A 23,436-nucleotide genomic window follows, 5' to 3' on the forward strand; every position below is an offset into this window, starting at 1 on the left:
TTTTTATGGAAAAAAGAATACACAAAGATTAGGTAAAAATAGGAAAAAAAATATATTATTATGTTAACAATCATAAATTTTTAAAATAAATAGTTTAATTAAAAATAATATCAATAAAGTTGAACGAGTAAACTAGTCTTAACTTATTTGTTCATTCACTCATCGTAAGTTTCATTTGTAATTAATTACCATAATGTGAAAGTAGTTTAATTTTACGAAGGTTTTAATTTCTTAGTGATAAACATGTTTTTTATATTGTAATTAACGTTTATATCTGATATTAATTTTATTCGTAACTGATGTTTAATTTCAAATATCTTTTAATTTTAATGTCCTTAATTGCTTTAATTTAAAATTGTTTTGATTATACTCTTAGAAATTAATAACATCATATGTGATGATGTAGCAATAATAAACTTGTTCGGTAGGTCGGGTACCGGACGGTTCGGGTTGGTACTTCGATTGATGAGAGGAGAATCGCCTGGTTCCGGGTTGCTGGGTTGAAGGGTGTGCAGCCGGCGTCCTGAGCTCTTCGTATGGAAAAGGGGGGGTGCCACCTGCAAAGACACTCCGACGCTCTAGTCAGTGAAGTGTGCAGGCGAAAAAGGGTTAAATGGTATGTGACGTACCTTGGGGGAAGGGTAGGACCTTCCCCATATATACCGTGTCAGAGGTGGGCCCATCAAGGACAAGCCCACCTTCCTTGATGCTTCCTTCACACAGCTGTAGCGTAGCTGTCAAGGACGCGTGTCCGGGTTGGCGACTGAGCGTCCCGCTCCTGACCGTTCGGGTCGGGTGGTGCTCGGGTCGGGCCGGCCCGCTAGTGGTTTGGGCCAGGCCGTAACAGTGCCCCCAACGCGCCAGCAATGATTGTGAATGTGGTTGGTGGTGCGTTATCTCTTATTCCGTGTGTTGTCACCAGGTCGGCCGCCCATGGAGGAGACGTGCCTCTTGCGCGCGTGTCTGTTTGTTGCTGAGGTGACCGTTTGTCGCCTCGTTCCTCGTGCGGAGCATTAAATGCTCATAATGGGTTGGAGAACCCTGTGCGCAAAGACCATTTTGCCCCCAGGCCTTTCGCGCTTCTTGAGTGGCAGTTTTAAACAGTTTTGCATTTGTTTTCCTCTCCCACTCTTGCTTCTCCTATCTTCCTCTTCTTCACTCCCAAATATCCCAAAGCCTCGTTCTTGCATCCTTGTGCATCTCTTTTTCTTTCAAGTTTTCGCAACCAATCCAGGTAAACATCGATCCCTTCTGTTTTCTGCTTCAAGGTTCTCTTATCCTTATTATTGGCTTTTCTATACGTTTGCTGTTTGTGCTTGCTGCTTGTTTGATTTGTATGCCAGATGGTCTTAGTGTTAAATAGGTGCGTTAGGGGGTTATCATTCCAGGGTGTTCACTTTCTTGACTTGGATTGTGCCTTAGCCATACTTGATTTTAGTTGTTGGATAGGCTGAGTATAGTTTCTGGGTTTTTCCGAGCTCCCGGCCTGTTAGACTAACCGAGTGGTAACCCCACTATAGGTATGCCTCGCGTCGTCTCACGAACTTCCACCTCCGCCGCGAGCTATGATCCATATGCTTGGTTTGTTTCCGACTTAAAGGACTCCCCAAACCAGATGGCCGAGGAGGAGCTAACGAAGTTCCGACAAGGCGAGTACTTGTGCGGAGGGACAGACGAGGAGGCTAATTACGACGTCTTCGTCCCTGCCCCCAGCGAACGGTTATACGAAATTAATTTCCACTCCCCCGGGTTGCCGACTGGATCTGGTTTTACAAAGCCATGTTCACCCAGGTGGGAGTTCGCATCCCGTTTTCTGCTTTTCAAATGGCGCTCCTTAACCGGATATCCATTGCGCCGTCATAGCTGCATCCGAACAGTTGGACTTTCATCCGCTGTTTCGAGATGGTATGTGAGTATTTGGAGCTGCCGGTCTCTATTGATGTTTTTTTCTTTTTCTTCAACCTTACAAATCCTTCCAAGGAGGGGAAAGCGAGGAAGGGGTTCATGTCGTTCCGATCTGCCCAGGGTCGGAAGATCTTCGACTTGTTCGAGGACTCATATCATGGGTTCAAAGATAAGTATTTTAAGGTGCATCCAGTCAAAGGTCGCCATCCCTTTTGGTTGTCGTTGGAGGGGGAACGACTTATCCCGACGTACTGGAGTTTTGGGGCTGGGTCTAACACCTTCATTAAGGTGACTTATAAGGGAATGTCTGCCATAGACAAGAGAATTACCGACGTGTTGTGGGCCGTTTTCGGGAAGAACCATGTGAACCCCCACCTCCTTATGGGTGAGCGGGAGGTCGCCAGAAATTATATTTGTGAGCTACTTTGCCTTGTATTTTTTGCATTGTTATTGCTTTTATTTGGTTTTGCCGGCTTCACGACTAACATGTTTGTTTGTCCATTGCGGTGGAGATGTCGGCTTCGGTGACGGGGCTTGAGGGTTTGTATAAGACCTTTCTGGAGGAGAGTGATGAGGAGAAAGCCGATGAGAAGATTGACGGGAAGCCGGGGAACCCTCCTGAGGAGAAGAAAGATCAGTCGATGCCGTCACCTTGTGACACCGAGATGTCTGATAAAAACTTTGCCGGGGCGCATGCTTCCCCTATTCCCGAGGAGATGGCCGGCATCGGGCATTCATCCTCCTCCCGACAAGAGGATGATGACTTGAAGCTTATCCCCACTCCCAAAAGGCAGAGGGCATCCTCCATCCATGAGGGAGCTCTTACTGTGATGGAGAGGAACTTCGACGCTGGGCCTTTTATCGACTCTCAACTGATCCCCGGCACGGAGGATCACTTCCTCGGTACCGAACTGGCGGGGCAGGTGAGGTGGATGTACCGCACGCTTCTCCGGGGAGCTGTAATAGCTCGGAAGGCCGAGTTCGAGTTATCAGGGATGCAGTCACTACGAACAAAGCTTGAATCTGTTGCCAAGGCCAACAATGAATTCAAAGCTCAAGTTGAACTGCTTCAGGAGCAGTTGTCCGAGTCGGGAAAGAAGCTTAAGGCTGCTGAGGAGAGAGCTGCGTCTGTCGAGGAGAAGTTGAACGCCTCCGATGAGACCGTGTCCCGTTTGACCGAGCAGGAGATGACTCTGGAGAGCCAACTTAACGCGGCGCAAGGTCGGGTGGTGGCTTTGGAGGAAGAACGTGACGCGGCTACCTCGTCGGCGAGGGCCGCTCGAGCTGAGGTTGAGGAGCTGAAGAAGAAGCATAAGGAGACTAGAAAGCAGGGAAAGAACGCGATCTTCATGACTGAGGAGGCACTTAAGGCCCAGGTGAAGATCGTGGCTCCCGACTTCGATACGTCGGCGATTGGGGTTTTCAAAACGATCAAGGATGGCAAGATTGTTGATATGCCCAGGAAATGAGCTCTTGAAACTTATGTTTTGCGTGGATCTGTGTTTTTGTTGTAGAACTTGTGGAACTTGTGAAATTTACTTTGTTACACTTTTAAGGGTCACTTTGGTCGGCTTGCGATTATCGTTTTCTTTGCTTATCTGTAGCATTTTCGTTTTGTTAAACAAGTTTGTTACCATGGCAAATATAAAGGTAAGTGATCAAGTTCCCTAGATCGCCTGGCCGGCATGCTTGAGCTAGGGGTAAAACCTTCTCAGGTTACCCACATTCCAGGTTCTCAGGATCTCCCTTCCATCGTGCTTCTCCAGTTTGTAGGCGCCCTTGCCAATTACTTCTTTGACCCTGTAGGGGCCTTCCCAGTTTGCCTTCTCCCTGGGTCGGTAGGCCAATGTCATTGCGCCGTAGGATGAGGTCGTTTTGCTCAAAATCTCTCTTGAGTACTTTGGTGTTGTAGCGCAGGGCCATTCTTTGCTTTAGTGCTACTTCTGACAAGTGAGCCTTCTCCCTGGTCTTGTCTACTAGGTCCTTCTCTACAGCTTCTACCACCCCCTTGAGAAGTAACAGTGGGCTCGGCTCGCCGATCTCTACGGGTATTATTGCGTCTACTCCGTACGTCAGGCGGAAGGGGGTTTCTCCCGTGGCGGACTGCTCAGTTGTACGGTAGGACCAGAGGACCGAGGCGAGCTCGTCAGCCCATGCCCCTTTCTTGTTGTCTAGCAGCTTCTTGAGGCCCAGCAAGATGACCTTATTTGCGGACTCGACTTGTCCGTTTGTCTGAGGGTGCTCTACCGAGGAGAATTTCTGTTTGATGCCCAAGCCGGCGAGGAACTCTACAAACTTCTTATCGGTGAATTGCATCCCGTTGTCCGAGATGACGATCTCCGAGATGCCGAACCGAGTTATCACCTACCTCCACATGAATTTTCTACAATTGGACGAGGAGATGGTGGCCAGTGGCTCGGCCTCTATCCATTTGGTGTAATAGTCGACGGTGACTATGAGATATTTGACTTGCCCTGGGCCAACCGGGAAAGGCCCCAAGAGGTCGACTCCCCACTGTACGAAGGGTCGGGAGGACGTCATCAAGCTTAGTTCGATGGCCGATGCTCTGTGGAAGTTAGCATTCTCTTGGCACTTAACGTATTTTTTCACGAACTCCTTGAAGTTTTCCATCATTGACGGCCAGTAATATCCAGCTCGGATGAGCTTCCTCGCTAGGACTTTGCCCCCGATGTGGTGACCACAGCACCCCTCGTGGACTTCTCTGAGCACGTAGTCCGTCTAGTCGGGGTGTAGGCACTTCAGCAAGGGTTGGCTAAGTCCTTTTTTGAACAGTTGGCCCTGTATGACCGTGTATTTGGCAGCCCCCTTCTCAACGCTTTAGCTTCCTTCTCACCTCCAGGGAGTTTGCCGTTTTGCAAGAAATCGGTGATGGAGTCCATCTAGGAGGGGCTTATCTTGGTCAGGTGGAGGGCCACCGCTGGTTCTTTCGTGATGCCTTGAATGAGGGATCGGTTGCCAGTTCCAGGTTTCGTGCTCGCTAGCTTGGATAGGAGATCTTCCCGTGTGTTTCTCTCTCTCGGAACGTGTTGGATTGTGACCTCCTCAAACTGTTTGCTCAGTTCTTTGACCCTCTCCAAGTACTTCTGTAGCAGCAAATCTCTGGCTTGGTAGCTTCCATTCACTTGTGACGTGACGATCTGTGAGTCGCTGCATACTTCTAGCCTCGTAGCCCCGACTTCCCGGGCTAAGGTCAAGCCGCCTAGAAGGGCTTCATATTCTGCTTGGTTGTTCGATACGGGAAACTCAAACTTGACCGATTGTTCGTAGATGACCCCGGTTGGGCTTTCTAAGATGATCCCGGCGCCTCCGGACGTCTGGTTGGAGGCTCTGTCTATATGGAGCTTTCACCGTGTGCCCGTGTCCTCGGTTGGGTCTCTGGTTACTTCCACCAGGAAGTCTGCCATTGCTTGTGCTTTAATTGCATGTCGAGGCTCGTATCTTAAATCGTATTGGGATAGCTCGATGGCCCAGGTCATCATCCTTCCTGCTAGGTCGGTTTTCTAGAGTACTTGACGAATTCCCTGGTCTGTTCTTACGACCACTTGGTGACCTTGGAAGTATTGCCGTAGTCTGTGAGAAAAGGTTAGGAGCGCTAGTGCCAGCTTCTCCAACTTGCTGTACCTGAGTTCTGCTCCTTGCAGCGCTTTACTCACAAAGTAAATTGGTTGTTGAACTTTCGCTTCTTCCCGCACTAAGACCGTCGCCAGCGCTTCCTCCGTTATAGCTAGGTACAGGTATAGCGGTTCTCCGACCACGGGTTTACCGAGAACAAGTGGTGTTGCAAGTATCTTTTTGAAATGGTTGAATGTTTCTTCGCATGCCGGGGTCCATTCAAATGCTATTCCCTTTCTCATTAGGTTGAAGAAAGGTAGGGCCTTTGCTGCCGACGCCCCGAGGAAACGAGATAGCGCGGTGAGCCTTCCCGCCAGTCTCTGGAAGTCTTTGACGCAGCCCGGGCTCTTCATTTGGAGTATTGCTTGGCATTTTTCAGGATTGGCTTCCACCCCCCTTTGGGTTATCATGAATCTTAGGAACTTCCCGGCCTCCATGGCAAAGGCGCACTTGAGAGGGTTGAGCCTCATGCCGTGTCGTCGGAGGGCCGCGAACACGTTTTCTAGGTCGCGTAGAAGGTCTTCGGGTCGGGTGGTCTTGGCAAGGATGTCATCCACGTAGACTTCCACCGTTTTGCCAATGATGTCGTCGAATATCTTGTTCATCAACCTTTGGTATGTGGCCCCTGCATTCTTCAGGCCGAAGGGCATTACCTTGTAGCAATAGATTCCTCCTGGCGTTATGAATGCCGTTTTTTCTTCGTCTGGCTGGTACATCGGTATCTGATTGTAGCCGGAATAAGCATCCATAAAGCTCAGATACTGGTACCCCACTGCCGCGTCGACGAGTGCATCAATGTTGGGTAGGGGGATAGCTATCCTTGGGGCATGCTTTGTTGAGGTCAGAATAATCCACGCACATTCTCCATTTCCCATTATGCTTTCTTACTAGGACTACGTTCGACAGCCAGGTCGAGTAGTCAAGTTCCCGGATGAATCCTGCTTCGAGGAGGCTGGCCGTCTGCTTGGCCACCTCTTCTGCTCTTTCCTGTGACATCTTCCTCCTCCTCTGGGCCACCGATCTGGCTTCTGGCTTGACGGCCAAATGGTGTGACATGAGTTGGGGGTCTATCCCTGGCATGTCGGCCGGTGTCCAGGAAAATAGGTCGCCATTGGCCCTGATCATTTCCATTAAAGGTTCTTTCAGCTCGTGAGGGAGATTTCTGCTCACGAAGGTGAACTTCTCCTCCGTGTCACCGACTCTAAACTTTTCCAGGTCCCCTTCTGGTTCGGGTCTCGACTTGTCGCTGACTCTGGCGTCCAAGTCGACGAGGAACACTCTTAACGCTTCTTGGGATTTCTTTCTTAACGAGAGACTGGTGTTGTCGCAAGCGATTGCCGTTTCCAGGTCTCCCCTTACAGACCCTACTGATCCTTCTTCAGTTATGAACTTCATTAGCAGCATCCTTGTGCTGATGACTGCCCCTAAGTCATTGATGGTCTTCCTCTCTAGGATGATGTTGTAGGCCGTGGAGTCTCGTAGGATCACGAACTTTGCCATTACCGTTCTTCTCCCTTGGCCTTGTCCCATAGAGGTCGGCAGGGAGATTATCCCGTCTGGCTTGATGAAGTGGTCGCCGAGCCCTACAACGCCGTGCTGGTGGGTCTTTAAGTCGGCGTCCCTCAGACCCAAGGCGTCAAACACATTGCGGAACATGATGTTCGAATCTGCCCACGTATTTACAAGGATCCGCTTGATGAGGCCGGTTCCCACTCTAGCCGTAATGACCATGGGAGGGCTTTCCGTGACCTCGTCGAACCATTGGTCCTTCGGGCCGAATGAAAAGGATGGAAGTGTCTTAGGGCTTCGCGCGGAGGATGTGGAAATAGCCAGAACTTTGGCGTCTTTCTTATGTGCCGACTTGGACCTAGGCGCCACGTTTCTCGCCGTTACCACGTTCACTATGGTAAGGCCGTGGTCGTTGTCCTCTGGCTCTTGGCATCGCTTTGCTGCCCGGGTCTTGTCTTCGCCCTCATGGTCGCGGTTCCGTTTCCTCGGCTCCCTAATGAGGTGGGAGAACTCGGCTAGCTTTCCATCATTGATCGCTTGCTCCAGTGCGTCCTTCAGGTCGAAGCAGTCCTGTGTCTTGTGCCCGTAGCCCTTGTGGTAATCACAGTAGAGGCTCCGATTCCCCCCTGTTCGTTCCTTCAGTGGTCGGGGCTTCGACATGATCCCCTTCTCGGCTATTTGTTGGTAAACTCCCATGATTGGTGCGGTGAGGGGAGTGTAATTAGTGAACTTCCCGACTCGAGGAAATGGCCTGGGCGCCTTGCTCGGATAGCCGTCCCTGGAGTGTTCCTTTTGTCTTTCTCCGCTCCCGTGGTGCCAGTTTTGATTGTAAGAGGGCTACCGTTTGTTGGCAGCGACGACTTGGCTGACTTCCTCATCGTTGATGTACTCCCTGGCTACACACTGGATCTCCTGCATTGTCCACACCGGCTTCGTGGTGAGGTGCTTTCTGAAGTCCTCATTTAGAAGTCCGTTCGTCAGGCACAAGCTTGCAACCGAATCCGTCAGCCCGTCGATCTCCAAGTACTCATCGTTGAATTGGTCTAGGTATTTCCTGGTCGGCTCGCCGGATCTATGGGTCACTCCAAGTAGATTGATTGGGTGCTTTGCCTTTGCGATTCTGGTTGTGAATTGAGCCAGGAAGGCACGGCTGATGTCTGAGAACCTGGTCACCGAGCCCTGCGGGAGGTTATTGAACCACCGTATTGCAGGTCCTGCTAGGGTGACCGGGAAAGCGCGGCACCTTACCTCGTCTCCCACTCCCTCCAGGTTCATTCTGGCTTCAAAAGCCGTAAGGTGCTCCTGCGGGTCTTGGGTTCCGTCGTACCTCATGTCTGTTGGCTTGTCAAAGTGTTTTGGCAGCCAGACCTCGAGAATGGAACGATAAAATGGGGTTGCGCCCATTATCACTGGTCCTCGCGTTCTGGTTGTTCTTCCCTCGTCGTCCTCCCGACGAGCGTCCTCGCGGTTTCGCTCTGTGGTATGCCTGTCGTGCCTGGCGTATATGAGGGGGTCCCGGCGTCTTCTCGCGCGTCCTCCCTTCCTGGCATTTTCGGGCTCAGATTGTGGGCTAGCTGTTCGTCGAAAGCGGCTTCTCGAGACGGAGCGGGAGTAGCTCGACTCGAGAGTTTGTTGATGATGTTATCGGTCTGCCAGCCAGCGTTCCAGGTCTTGCATTCTGTGGCGTAGTTCTTGCATTATTCTGGCGCTGTTGTCGCTAGTTCCCCCGAAGGGGCACCTTTCGGGAGATCGTGTGGTTCGTCTTAGAGGGGAACTCGTGCGTTGCTGGGGAGGAGCCGCAGAGGCTTCCCCTCTACGCTCGGTCTCGCGGCCTATTCCTCCTGGGCTCAGTACAAGGTCCATACAGGTGATTGTCCCCACAGACGGCGCCAATGTTCGGTAGGTCAGGTACCGGACGGTTCGGGTTGGTAGTTCGATTGATGAGAGGAGAATCGCCTGGTTCCGGGTTGCTGGGTTGAAGGGTGTGCAGCCGGCGTCCCGAGCTCTTCGTATGGAGAAGGGGGTGCCACATGCAAAGACACTCTGACGCTCTAGTCAGTGAAGTGTGCAGGCGAAAAAGGGTTAAATGGTATGTGACGTAGCTTGGGGGAAGGGTAGGACCTTCGCCATATATACCGTGTCAGAGGTGGGCCCATCAAGGACAAGCCCACCTTCCTTGATGCTTCCTTCACACAGCTGTAGCGTAGCTGTCAGGGACGCGTGTCCGGGTTGGCGACTGAGCGTCCCGCTCCTGACCGTTCGGGTCGGGTGGTGCTCGGGTCGAGCCGGCCCGCTAGTGGTTTAGGCCAAGCCGTAACAAAACTAATGTCATAAATTAACCAACTTAGTTGGTCAAGCGATTAATTTATTTATTTGTCTAAATAAATGATAGAAGTTTAAATTTCGCTTTAAAATTTTAAATATAGATCAAATTTACAATAAATTAATGTTTAATTTTTTAAATTAAAAAATACCATAAAAAACTAAAAATAATATGATAAAATGAATTTTAAATTTTTTCTGAAATGGCTACACAATAGTCATTCATATAACACTTAAAAGATTCTATTTAGTGTTTGGCCTTTAATTCTAGGGGTACCTATTACAAAACATAAATGATGGCCACTAGAGCAATTCTCCTAATTTGATTTGATCCGGTTTAGTTGGATAGGAGGTTTCTCATTCTATAATTAGGTTTCTCATTCTAATTTATTGGGGTAATGTTATTTCAACAACAAAAAGTAATTTTAACAACTAATAGTTACGTATTTTTCGTAATTAGCAATAATGCACGTAGTCTGTATATATTGGTGATGAAAAGAAGATTTTGCCTGTCCTTTTAAATTGAAATTAAAGAAACGACTCAATTTTAAAAGTTCATGCCCCATTTTCTTCTCTTTCTTGCTTCTCACTGTTGCTATTCTCCCATAAACTCATAAATCGTTCTTGGCATTCCCACATCCATTTCAGTGAGGACAGTGAGTGGAGAGCAGCCCGACGAGGAAACCGAGGTGATGGAAGGGTGGTGCTCCGCGGGTCAAACGAGGAAGAAGTATGTGAGATCAACGGTCACGCGCTTATCATATAAACAAATGAATATTTTACTTTGGTGGGCCCAGTTTTTGTTCATCCGGTATTTAGGCCCCCTGTTTTTGTAATCCACACCACCATTGATTGGTTATTGGTTTGTTTCAAAATTTGTTTTATTGATACTAAAAATCTTTAAAGCGTTTGCAATTATTTTGCTATATTCAGAATTAGGAATATTCCTCGTTTTAATGCTTAAAAAAATTAGGAATATTGAACTATAAAATATGTTTTGTGGAGAGTTTTAGGTAGTGTCTAATAGTTTTTAAAAGACTAAGATATTTAAAAATAAAGTTGCGAGAACTAAATCGTTCAATAAATCGGTAGAATGATTAATTCAGGGGTTTAATTGGAGTCAAGTTGTGGTAAATCAATTTAATTAAATTTACAATAAAATTATTAAAAATTTAATATATAATTTTAAATATTTAAATTTAATAATTTTTAAGCTAATAAAATTTAAAATTTTATAGAGAGAGTCTAGGAAGCTAGCACTTTTATTAAAATCTTGTTAGTACTTAATTAGTAAAATAAAAGTGAGTAATTCCACACTATTAGATATAATTTCAAATCATTAAAAATACTAAAGATGCCTAATTGATGATTACAAATCACAAAATATGCTAGTTCTCAAGCACTCTTCTTTCACAGAATAAATTATCCATAATTATCATTAAAAATTCATAATCAACTTCAAACATCAAAATTTATAATTTAAAATGAATTCTCAAACAAGCAATTGAATAAAAAACAAAAGAATTTCTTGCATCAATGAATTTACACAGGTTTTTCTATGTGGCATTACAAATTCCACTCTTTTTTCATTTCAAACAACAAAAAATACAAAAATACTATGGGAAGCTCACCTGTTAATATACTCCAACAACAACTCTGTTAGGAAGACAATGAAAAATCTAAACAATGTGAATAATGGACTGCAGATTTAGTCCAAATACTTATAAAAATTAAAATACACTCTACAAATTACCTAAATAAAAAAATTCACTCGGTTATTCTAAAAAAATAACCATCTCAAACCCTAATCCATCAAAACATTTCACTCCAACATCCTCTTCTTTTTCAACCGGCTGCCACCCCCACCTTCATCAATAATCATCCCACTTTATCGTCGTTGCTCGGCTTGCCACAAGCCGCCACCGGTGTCGCTCACCCATAGTGAAAATAACCATTTATTTAAGGATAAAAATAATAATCCGCATACTTAATAAATTGAACATCCAATATATTTTAATTATATATAACTAAACCTAATCCAATCAAAATAATCATCCACATAACAATTAAAATAACCACATCAGGTTGGCGGATGATTATTGTAATTCTTACGAGGATGATTAGTTTAAGTATATATAATTAACAAATGTTAGATGTTCATTTCATTAGGTAGCGATGGTTTTTTGTTGGATTTGGATCTATCTTAAATTTTTCAGATGTCGCAAGGTTGGTGTCCGCGTCAGACGGCGGTGGTTGAAAACGACTTTGAAGTTGTACGGTCTGCTAGGTAGCTGGACGACATACCTGATAAGCATACTGTGATAAGCATATTGTACGTAGAATATAGAACTCGAAAAGAGAGAGAAAGGGTGAACTTCAAGAACCACGTGATACAGTGGTTCGAGGTTCTTGATGGACTCCTGGGGAAGCACTGGAGGAACGTGGGTTTGGCATTTAACTGCACGTTTCTTCTTTTTGGATCTGTTATCCAACTCATCGCCTGTGCCAGCAACATATATTACATCAACGATAATCTTGATAAGAGGACTTGGACTTATATCTTCGGTGCTTGCTGTGCCACCAACGTCTTCATTCATTCTTTTCATAACTACAGAATTTGATTTCTTGGGTCTTCTTATGACCACTTACACTGCCTGGTATCTCACCGTTGCTTTTCTGCTTCACCGCCAGGTATACACACATGCAGGAGAGAGAAATGAGTTAGGCACGACGAACGCGTGACGGAGAGGACGGGGAGAACCGGAGAAGAGAAGATAGCAAGTTTTGGACGTGTATTGGAGATCATGGTAAAATTAAAAATAACCATACGTAGTGTGAATGAGTTTAAATGTTAATACTAATTTTTAAAATTTTTAAATTTGAAATTAAATAATTAATTAATAGTCTGATTTTTAATTTTAATTTTACCTTTCTTTTTTAATTTATTGTTCACATTGTTCATAATTAACATTATTTTTCCATACTTTCTCCTCCAACAAACACAAAAAATCAAGATGAGACTCTTAATATTTGAGGCACAAAAGGGTGATTATCATAGAAATACACCAAAAATTCTTAGCCAGGCAGAAAACAAATTCATCATTCGAGTAAAGTACCATTTGTACCCATGGAAGTTGAAAACGCTGACAAATGTACCCACGAGAGAAGAAAACTACCAAATGTAACCATCAATCGTGAAATCCGTGGGACGAAACTAACCAAGCCTTATTCCGGCGTTGACTCTGTTAGTAACGCATCCTCCGTGGCACTTCCCGGCGTGACATGACTTGGGGCTTCACACGTGGAAATTATAAATACAATTACCTAAAAATATAATTGGATTTCAAAATTATATTTTTTTTAAAAAAAAGAGAAATTAAAATTGAACAGTTATCAAAGGTACACCTCTTCGCGCATTTCACAGAACAGAGGGTAGAGCCCTAAGAGTAGACTGTTCATCCTCTCCACTTATAGAAAATCTCCGGTGCCGATGATAATCTCCGTGTTCAAGAGAGGGTGCTTGTTGGTGTGGATCGTGTCAGCTGTTGGAATTGCGTGGTCTCATCCATAGGTAAGCACTAACCTTCGATTTCTCTGTGATGGTTTTCTGGATTTTTGGTGCATGGTTGTGGGTATGATGTTTTTATTAGGGTGTCTTTTTAGTGGCTATGATGTGGTTGTGAATTCGTTTTCTCTTCTGTATATATGTGTGTTTGCAGATGGCAACTATCCACATTACGCTAGTCATTAGTCATAGAGGAAAATTTGAAAAGGGTGATGATGGGAAACTGGCTTATGTTGGGGGTGAGAAAACAGAGATTGAACGAGTGAATGTGAACACGCTTAATAAGTTCTTCATGAATGACTTAGTAAAGGACATAAGGTACAATGATGTGAGCGAGCTTTACTGGCTTGAACATGGGAAGGAGTTGGATGGTGGGTTGAGGTTGCTTAGACTAGACATGGATGTGGTGAGTATGTATAAAGCAGCCATTGCTAATGGGAGGAGAGTTGAGGTGTTCACCGAGCATCCATTTGACCTTCCTGAGTTCGTAGAAGAGAACAATGAACCCGAACCAGAGCTTGAGATATTAACTGTTAATAGGACCCCAGTGAAGCACAGAACCAAACTGTGTGTTAGGAGACCCCCAACCCCAAAGAAGAAGAGAAAGAGAGTGGTGAAATTGAGTGAGACTGTAGGAGGTGTGCCTGGGCCGGATGCTCAAACAGAGGATGCTGTGGTAGAGAAAGAAGTCTATCATAGTCGAAGAAACACAGAACAACCAGATTTAAGAAATGATCAACCAAATATACCCATCCATTCACCAAAGGTAACCTTCGATGAGGCAACAAGGATCATTCAACTACCGAATCCACCCACAGAATTGAAAATGGCAATGTGGAGATGTGCCAAGGCCACAACCCCTCAAGAGTTCAATGCTGTACTGGATAGGATCAAAAGGGTCAATCCCCATGCTTGGGAGTATCTGAATAGGATCCCTCCAAGTCAATGGAGTAGGAGTGGTTTTAGTTAGTATCCAAAGTCTGACAACTACATAAACAACAACTGCGAATCATTCAATTCTAGGATCAAGAAAATGAGAGGGAAGCCTATCATAACTATGCTGGAAGAGGTGCGGTGTTATATGATGAGTATCATTGCAAGAAATAAGAAGGCGTTAGTGGGTTATAATGGAGTAATCACTCCTGTGCAACAGAGTAGGCTTGAAAAAGAGAAAAGAGAGAGCAATAAGTGGCGGCCGTTTCCCACTGGAGATGATCCTGGAAATGTGTATGAAGTACAGTGCCTGCTTCATAAGGTTATGGTGGATATAGGCAAGAGGACTTATTCCTGTAGGTTTTGGCAACTGACTGGCTTGCCGTGCAGGCATGCATGTGCTGCACTGGCATACCAGAATAGGAAGCCAGAGGAACATGCACATAACTGGCTTTCTATGGGGGCATATAATAGCACATACCAGTACGTCATCCAGCCTGTCTCTAGTCAAGAATACTGGCAGCATGTTGATCTACCTCCTATATTGTCCCCAGTATACAAGAAGCAGATTGGGAGGCCAAAGTTGAAAAGAGATAAAAAGAACGACGCCCCAAAAGAACCCACCCCAGATCCTCATAGGGCCCCCAGAAAGTTTGGCCCCAACACATGCAAGTACTGCCTAAAGGTAAACCATAATTCATATGCTCCCATTACTTGTGCTTTCAATGTCCACAATTTGAAAGTTCATGTTACATGTATTGCAGACTGAACACAACAGCCGTAGCTGTTCCAAGAAGAAGGAAGCAATGGCTGGGAGTGTTGGGAGACAAAGTTCCAATCAACACCCAGCTGCTGAGGATGATGGGGATGAGGCTGCAAGACTGGAGGAGACTCTGAAAGCTGTTGAAGCAGCTGAAGCAGCTGCATCTCAGCCACCACATGTAAGTCTAATGATGTATTTTACAACTTCATTTTAAAAGTTCTTAATCAAATCAATCATATGTGTCTGCTGTTGTAGGAGACCACCCCAGTTCCTCAACCCATTCCTAATCCACTGAGGTCTCCTTCAACTAGGCCACCAACTGCAAAAAAGCCACCAAGGAAGAAGAAGAATCTGCGAAGACCACCACCAACTACTCACCAACCACATTCTGCTCCAGCAACACCAACTACTACTACTCCATTACCCACGGCCTCTGATGTGCCACCAACTGTGACACCTCAAACTATGCAAGCTGCCTCCCAAGGCACTACTTCCAGATTCATGGAATTCATTCCTACTCCCGCAGGGATAGGATCAAGCTCAGGTAGGTGGCCTCAGCCTGCCTTCCGTCCACCACCAAAAGAGAGGTCAACAACTGCACACTTGAAGGAAGGGTCAAGCGGCAGCAGCAACTCCACTCTAATTCCATGAAGCAAGAGTCTTTATATTATGTTTTTTTTTTGGTACTGTGCCATGGCAGTTTATGTTACAATTGTTGGATATGTCACATACTATACCTACAATTGCTTATGTTTTGGTTTTCGGTGTTTGTGCATGGTCGTGGTTGAAAACTCATACCTATAACTTGAACACTTCAGTTTCTCAATTTCTACGTACTTATGAGCTTATTTTGCCTGTATTTCATGTTATTTTGGAGCAGAGACTAAAAATGACTTGAAATTAGTAATAGATAACTTCTGCAAAGTTACAAGTCTTATAAGACTCTATTTGACATTTTCTGGATTCGAGATGTCTACAAACACCAGATACAGAATCGAACATGGGTATTTTTGTCAAACCCTAACACTCAAACTACTTGTGCTCAAAACTCCCTGAGAATCAGATACAAAGTGCAGACAACATTACATACCACCACCATTGACATAATCACAAGCCAAAACCTAACTTTACTAACTTCAGCTTCACACCTCCCTAACATCATGAGCATCTTCAGTTCAGCCTTAGCCTCATTAACGTCTTCCTGCATCTTTCTTTTTGACAGTGTTCTCCTCAAACCCTCCCATTGCCCTTCGATTTCGTCTACCCATGTAAAGAAGTTTCAGTCCGAGTTCTATCCATGGCAGAAAAACTAAAATCAGATACCGATTCAACTCACACATAACAGGGTGTAAAACGGGTTACCTTTCAATTGGGACAACGTATGAACCACTTCCCAGGATTCATCACCGTCCCTGACTGTAACAGCGTCACCCCCAACCCACAGAAACATCTCCCATTGAACTTTCTATCATGCACCCTTCCTGAATTTGAGCTTCCAGACACACTACCACTGCCATTCGAAGTTGGAGTAAACAGTCTTCGCCTCGACATTAGTATAATTTTGAAGATTTTTGTGAATCTAGGGTTATGGTTCTTATTTGGGATGGAACAAGGTTTGAATTTGGGAAATTTTGGGGTTGAGGATACATTATAACGATCACACAGCTCAGCAATCCACGTGTGAAGCCCCCCAAGCCATGTCACGCCGGAAAGTGCCACGGAAGATGCGTTACTAACGGAGTCAATGCCGGAATATGGTTTGGTTAGTTTCGTCCCACGGATGTCACGATTGATGGTTACATTTGGTAGTTTTCTTCTCTCGTGGGTACATTTATCGGCGTTTTCAACTTCCATGGATACAAATGGTACTTTACTCTTAATTATTTCCTTCTTTTTTCTTATAACTCTTTTCAAAAATCAGTATTTAGATGTTCTAATGAATAAACACATTTAATTTCTTCACGGTTTCTTCTACGCGAAGTAGTCATCACCATTAAAATAACAATCCTCTTTTGTTTTTCCTTATCTAGTAACTCTATGTGAACCATGTGAACCTTTAATTCATGCATGTTGCTAACATTAATATAGGCTAGCTATAGCGTTAATTAGATTGAGCAACTGTTAATATATAATTTGATAGTTTAATTTAGATATCTCTTTAATGTAATAATTTTCACATAGAACCCCTGGAGAAAAAAGATCAGAGACGAAGTTTAGAAACTTGCACAAAAATAAATCAATTCATAATTTATTCACTGTCTATCCAATTTTACAATTAGCCAATTGCCTATCGCGACAAAAATCAATGAGTTGTTCTCTCGAATTAATTAAAGTTGTGTTAGCCATCAATCATTCATGATGAAACAATCAAACAGAGATGGCTTCATACTAATGGAAACGTTTCAGATACGCCTGTGTATTTTATTGGCATTTCAGTTCTCCAGCCTTTTTTAGTATTGAGATTTATTATTAAATATTGGAATGATTCAGATCCTAGATAAGGTGGTTGTTGTGAATATTAAGGTAAGAGAGTGTATGTTGCACTTTTCACCAGTTAGGACGTTGCGGAGTAAGATTATGTAAAAATACCCATTGTGGATAACATCGAAGAAAGAAGGGGCACAGCACAATGGCTTCGAGCGGAGTTGAATGAAGAGAGCGGTAGCCAAGCCAACTCAATGAGCCATCCGTAAAATTTTGGGTTGAAACCATGGAAAATGGACTAATTAATTATGTCCATGAGTATGGGAAAAAATTTTATCTATATGAATGAAAATGAAAAACAATACTTATGTCCATAATTGAAATTTAGTTCGTCTAAATTTTGGCTTAAGCTGTGTATTTTTTTTTTAAATGAATCAGTTTGGATTAGGTGGTTATAAATTTTTCTTTTTTTGGAGTTAATGGAGGTGAACTGAGAATTTATTTAAAATACTAATTAAAGAAGAGTAAGTACATATAGAAAAACACAACTAAAGAATATTGTTTCTGTTATTGTGGGTGAATATATTTAAGTAGAGTTTGATGTATGACCAAAAAAATTTTAAAAAGAGCGTTAAAAACGATTTAATTGTTAAAAAGGATATTTAATTAATATCAAAATTATTAATAAAGACAAATTTTTTTTATAATATTTTAGAAAAAAGTAATTTTTTTTATAAAAAGATAAATATATCTTTAATTATCTTTATTTTTCTTAATTATTATAAATACTATAAAAAGATTTAATCGTTAATAACTAAATCTTGTTAACAGTCTTTTATAGTAATTGTTTCGAAAAAAAGAAAAAATTTAACAAATTGGTTCTTTTTGAATTCCTGTTGTGACTTTTTCGTTGTTAATTGAACTTTAAGATAATTTGAGAAAATGTAAAGTGGTATTTTTCAAATAAATGAATAAACATTATTGTGTTAATTTTTTACCTCAAAGTTTTTGATTCGTGGTTTGGGGTTGTGCCAATTTCACAATAAAAATAGTTGTAAAATTATAGTAAAAGATAACCTGAGATTTAGTGGTCAAAATTACAGGTGATAGCCAAAAACAGAAGGTGTTAAAAGTTGGAACTATAAATAAAAGTTTGTGGTTGTGTGGCGTATTGAGACATAAAATTAGGCGTGGGTCATTATCGGTGTATCATGTGGGGTGGAATTTTTATAACTTGATTTTGAGTGTTGAGTAAATTAGTGTTTGGATCAGAATAGAGTTCATTCATAATAAAGTGGATTACAAAAGTTGGATTGATCATGGAAGCTTAGCATAACAATTACCGACATCAGCATGCAGTATAGAAATATATTTCCGGTAACGTTACTAATTAAAAGCCCTCCTAATGATGTGACGATTGATCTGTGGAATGTAGCTGGATTGGATAAAAGGTTGGAAGAGTGCTATGGCGATACATTGTCCAAACTGCTGTCGTAGCCGTGGAGACGACACTTCTCCTCGAGGCGTTGAACCTCTTCAGAAAGTGCATTGTTGGCCCTCTCAAGCATCTTTGCTTTCAAGTAGTTGAAGTCCCGTATTTCTTGATCCGTGGTGTGGAGGACTTTTTGAAGCATGTTGTAAGCAACATCTTCCTTAGCATCTATCTCGAGAGGACTGTACCTTCCCTTAACGTGGATGTCGGCTCCCAACGGGTTCCCAGGGAGAACGACTGAGAAAGCATACACGACTCCTGTGTCACGAACACCCAGCTCAGTACGAAAGTAGGAAGGTGGTGGCAAGGAGGCGCCATAGCAAACCTTCTGGAGAAATTCTTCCATGCTAAGGTTGACGGCATAGGCACCGGAAGCAACCTCGCTAGGTGGGATGCAGTTAATCCCTGTGTGAAAGTTGAAAAGTTAGGCGTTAGGCATGTCTTGGAAAAGGGTGTAAATTTAGCAGACTGTGGTATGTATTGAGGTGAAGAAAGACTTACACCGACAAAGAGGGGCCTGACGGCCGTTTTCGGTGACGACGGTCGGAGGGCATTTTGGTGGCAAGTCATCCGGTTGGCCCATTAGCTGCGTCATCTCATCAAGCGCCTCCTTCTCTTTCTCGATTGCCTTTAATCGCGCCATGTAAGAACCAAGGGGCTAGAGCCTGGCAGTTGAAGGCCTAGTATTCGGCGTTTGGATAGTCGATGAACTAAGCACTGGCCTCGTCGAAGGAAGTGAAGAGTCCCATGTTCCTTCATTTGGTGATGACGAAGTAAGTGAATTTTCTCAATTCGGCCTCCATCGTTGTTGGCGGTTCGGCAAGGTGTTTTACGTTCCAGATTTCGAGCAGGTTGGTTGTTCTGATGTTGTTTAGGAGGAGATTGGTCTAAATCAACAAGGGCATGGAGTGGTTTGTTGTTATTCAGGTGAGTATGTGAGAGATGTGAAGATGGTTCTGACAGATAGATTTATTGAGGCTCAGGCCATGATGTGAAGAGACTTTCACAGGAAGATTCTAGAGTTGAGTGAATTTAGATTTTATTTAATTTAAAGTTATTTTTTAGGTTTTAAAAAAGGTTAGTTGAATGATGAGTAATTGTTTGAAAAAAGTAGAATCAGGACGTTTTTGGCAAATGTGTTAAAAGAATAAAAAACACAATTAATTTATTTGAACGGCATAGTTTTTTTTTTTTTGTCTAGTTAATTATTTTTCTTTAAACGCGTACATGAGGTCGGATTTAAACTCTCATTCACCATAAATAAAAAATTAGAGGTTTTTTTTTAAATGTTCCCGTAATTAATGAAATTCGAACAACATTTATTTTATTATAATTTATTTTTATACCGATTATGAAACATAAATTACTTTAACACTGATTCACTTTTTATTAAATTTGAGTTTGTAAAATCAATTATATAAAAAGTCTTATTTGTAAATAATAATCCAAATACACATCTAATATGCCTGATCCATTATAGACATTGGAGCTGCTAACATTAAAATAATTTATAATGTCCTAATTGTCTCAACTACTAAGTTCCATGCCTAGATATTATAGTATAACATAATTGGATATAATATATGTCAATGAATTTGTCGTAAAAAAATAATTAAATCGAATCAATTAGATGAATAAATGACACAACTCATTTATGTAAATTATGCGTATGTCACATTAAATTTATTGTTAATCAGAATTATTATAGACTTAGTTTGAATTGACATTTTAGAGAATAATATTTTTATTTGTTAACTTGTTAGATTTCTTCAATAAAAAATTATTTAGTATTTAGAATTTTTTTTTAAAAAAGTATGTATAAACAATACTTCTAAATTTTGTTGGATAGAACAAAATTTTTTTTTTAATAAAACTAAATTACATAACAAGACAACATTAACACATAAAACAATAAAAATCATTCGTAATATTCTTAAACTTAATTACTTAATATGTTATTCCATACTTATGTAATATAGTGTGCATGAGGTCTATTTCCAGCAACAATTTTGTCATTATTTGCCCCGAGAAAAATAGCATTACTTATTTTATTATATTTAAATTTTGTCTATTTCTTTCATTGATTATGCATTTATTAGTATTTTCATATCTGTGACTGCTATGCCACTAATTTTATTGATTACTAGGCTTTTAATTCTTTATTTTGTGTTGTTCAAAATACTTGTAAAGACTACATATAATTTTCATATTATCTTATTTTACTATGAAATAAAATTATATGCCTTTAAAACTAATTTGTAAAAGTGTCAAGTAGGAAAAATTAAATTCAAATATAATAAATAATAAAAAAAAATATTTCGAATTTTCATATTATCTTATTTTACTATGAAATAAAATTATATGCCTTTAAAACTAATTTCTAAAAGTGTCAAGTAAGAAAAATTCAATTCAAATATAATAAACAGTTGAAAAAAAAGAAATATTTCGCTCCTCAATGTTACATATCAACTCATTTATTTTATATAAAATAATCTAAATCTCAATTCACGAATTTTAACGAATTTTAAACTCTAAATGAAGTAAATAAAATTAGATTATAAAAAATAAATAAAATACTCGCAAGTTAGTGAGATGGTGGCCCTTTGAGAGTAATTAAAATGACTGTTAGTGAGATGCTCATGATTTTAGTATGAAACTGAAGTGTTTGTTCAAGTTCGCCCAAGAATGATGCTTAAAGAGGATGGTTTGTAGCTTGAGTGGTAGAATATGTGTAATTAATGCACCTGAATGATTAGCACCAGCATCATGTCGTAGCCTAGCCTAACCTGTCAGCTGAATGCGTCCCGTGACAGTGGCAATGATAAAGTCTTGACAGTTGGTATTTCCTAAAGTAAAACCTCGTTACGCCATTGTCTCACTCCATTTGGTGAAGGAATGACATTCACCAAGCCCCTCTTGAAGGGGCAAATCGTAGCATTAATGCGCTGCAATAGTAGGTTGGAGTGGGTTTGATAGAAATTTGCTCCGTGTGATGCATACGAAGAGGTGTGAAGGACTCATGTAAAAATTATGTTTCCATATGTTGGTAATGATCCTTAGGATTTTTGGGTTTTCAGAAATTTTGTAAGTATAGTGTACCAGAAAATTATTAGCTTAGAATAATCCACACTCAATTTATTTAGGTTTTGTTAATTAATTTTAATAATTGAAATTATGTTTAACAATTATTACATATTAAATAAAATAAATCTAGTTATTTTTTAGTGTTGATATAGCACGGAAGGAGGGGAAGATATGGGGGGCTTTTTGAACCCGCAGGGACGGGGGGCGGGGACTCGTTTATTATATGGGGCGGGGACGGGGATAGTAGTACCCACCCCGTGGGGATCCGTTTAATACCCGTTTATGTGAAAATACTAAAATGCCCATATTATATGTATATAAGATATGAGAGTTGAAGCAAACCCTAGCCATCACTCACACTGCATTACGCTCCTCTCTTCTGTCCTTTGCTCCTCTCCTCTCCTCTCTTCGACTCTATCTCTCTCAAACAATTTCCTCTCACGAAATCATCACTGCCGACCTGCCACCACCACCTCCTACCGCTGAGCCCCTCACCGACAACGCTCAGATCCTCCCCTCTCAATCTCGACGTCACAAAAGCAGTGAGTCGTCGCCGTCTTTGCCATCAGAGCATCCAAGCCTCTGCGCCACTTCTCAGTCTTCGTCGTCTTCGCCGTTAGAGTGTCCGAGCCTCTACGCCGCTTCTCAGCCGTCGCCGATCTTCACCGATCTCCGACCCTCTTTTCTTCCTTCTGATAGGTAGCTTTTATGAACTCTGAATTTGTTTTTTTACTTTGATTTGAAGCATTTGTGATTCTGATTTTGTTTTGAAGCATCAGAAATTTTTAGTTTATGATTCTGATATTGATTTTTAGTTTGTGGTTTGAAGCATCAGAAATATTACTTTTTTTTACTTTGATTTGAGTTAGGTTAACTATAATTTATGTTTTTTATTCTGATTTTGATTTTTTTGATTTATGTGATGCTTTGTTAATTATGTGATTTATGTAATTTTATGTGTTTATGTTACAATTTTTTATTTTGATTCTGATTTACATAATTTATGTGATTGTGTTATAATTTCTTTGATTTAGGTTAATTATGATTTATGTTTTTTATTCTGATTCTGATTTGCATGACTTATGTTTGTGATTTCTGTAATTTATGTCTGTAGGATTCAAGTAAATTGGAATCTACATCACTACCATTACAACTATTACAAGATGAAGAAGGCTTGAGAATTATTGAGAATTACGTTTCTTTGATATGATGAATTATGTTTGGTTATTTATAGATTATGTATATGTTATTATGTTTGGCTGCTTTTGAATGTAATTTGGGATTATCTTTATTTTCTATTTTTTTCAATTTTTTTTCATTTTTCTTTATTTTTATTGTTTTTTACAGAACTTAAGGACTCTTGTTTTTTTCAATACAGGGGTTTGAACCAGGCCATGAAATTTTTGGAAATTTTAGATTGGAACTGGTTCGGTTGAACCGATTCTTAACGAGTTTAATCGGTTTTTATCGGTTCACACTGTGTTTAACCGGTTCGTTTCAGTTCTTCTCTTTGTACGAATCAACTATCAGCCCGGACTGCTAGTGGGTCCGATTCATCGATTTTTTGGTTGAATCATTCAATTCGGTCCAATTTAAACACCTATGGTTATAAATAACCCCGAATGTCTCTTCCCACCTCTGAAAGAGAAATCTCCACAACCCTAGATAAATCGGCGGTTATTTACCATCAATAGTGGTATTACTCTAACCCTAGATAAATACCCTGACACTCTCAGGTATGCTTAAGATCCAAGACACTATAAACTTGCTCATACCTATGCTGTTTTTTATATTTTGTTGTTGATA

General features: G+C 41.7%; 2 protein-coding genes and 1 long non-coding RNA gene across 3 annotated transcripts; 1 reads left to right on the top strand and 2 right to left on the bottom strand.

Annotated features, from left to right (window-relative positions):
- Positions 3,622-4,221, bottom strand: LOC107636162. Its single transcript, XM_016339688.1, has one exon. It carries the CDS (start codon positions 4,219-4,221, stop codon positions 3,622-3,624), a length of 600 nt encoding a protein of 199 aa, XP_016195174.1.
- On the bottom strand, positions 18,328-19,523 carry LOC110270546. Its single transcript, XM_021120152.1, has 2 exons — positions 19,048-19,523; positions 18,328-18,951 (listed from the first exon to the last, which is right to left on the bottom strand). The coding sequence occupies exons 1-2, from the start codon at positions 19,187-19,189 to the stop codon at positions 18,518-18,520; spliced, it is 576 nt and encodes a 191-aa protein (XP_020975811.1). The 5' UTR covers positions 19,190-19,523; the 3' UTR covers positions 18,328-18,517.
- Positions 21,967-22,839, top strand: LOC110270547. Its single transcript, XR_002360179.1, has 2 exons — positions 21,967-22,329; positions 22,745-22,839. It is a non-coding gene; the product is annotated as an uncharacterized LOC110270547 (long non-coding RNA).

This window comes from Arachis ipaensis, chromosome B04, assembly GCF_000816755.2.
Source record: "Arachis ipaensis cultivar K30076 chromosome B04, Araip1.1, whole genome shotgun sequence".
NCBI lineage: Eukaryota > Viridiplantae > Streptophyta > Magnoliopsida > Fabales > Fabaceae > Arachis > Arachis ipaensis.

Excerpts from the sequence above, each read along its gene's own strand:
- LOC107636162 (XM_016339688.1), bottom strand. The coding sequence starts at position 4,221 with ATGCAATTCACCGATAAGAAGTTTGTAGAGTTCCTCGCCGGCTTGGGC.
- LOC110270546 (XM_021120152.1), bottom strand. The coding sequence starts at position 19,189 with ATGGCGCGATTAAAGGCAATCGAGAAAGAGAAGGAGGCGCTTGATGAG. Across the intron at positions 18,952-19,047 it reads TCAGGCCCCTCTTTGTCGGT|GGATTAACTGCATCCCACCT; the intron begins GTAAGTCTTTCT and ends ACTTTCACACAG.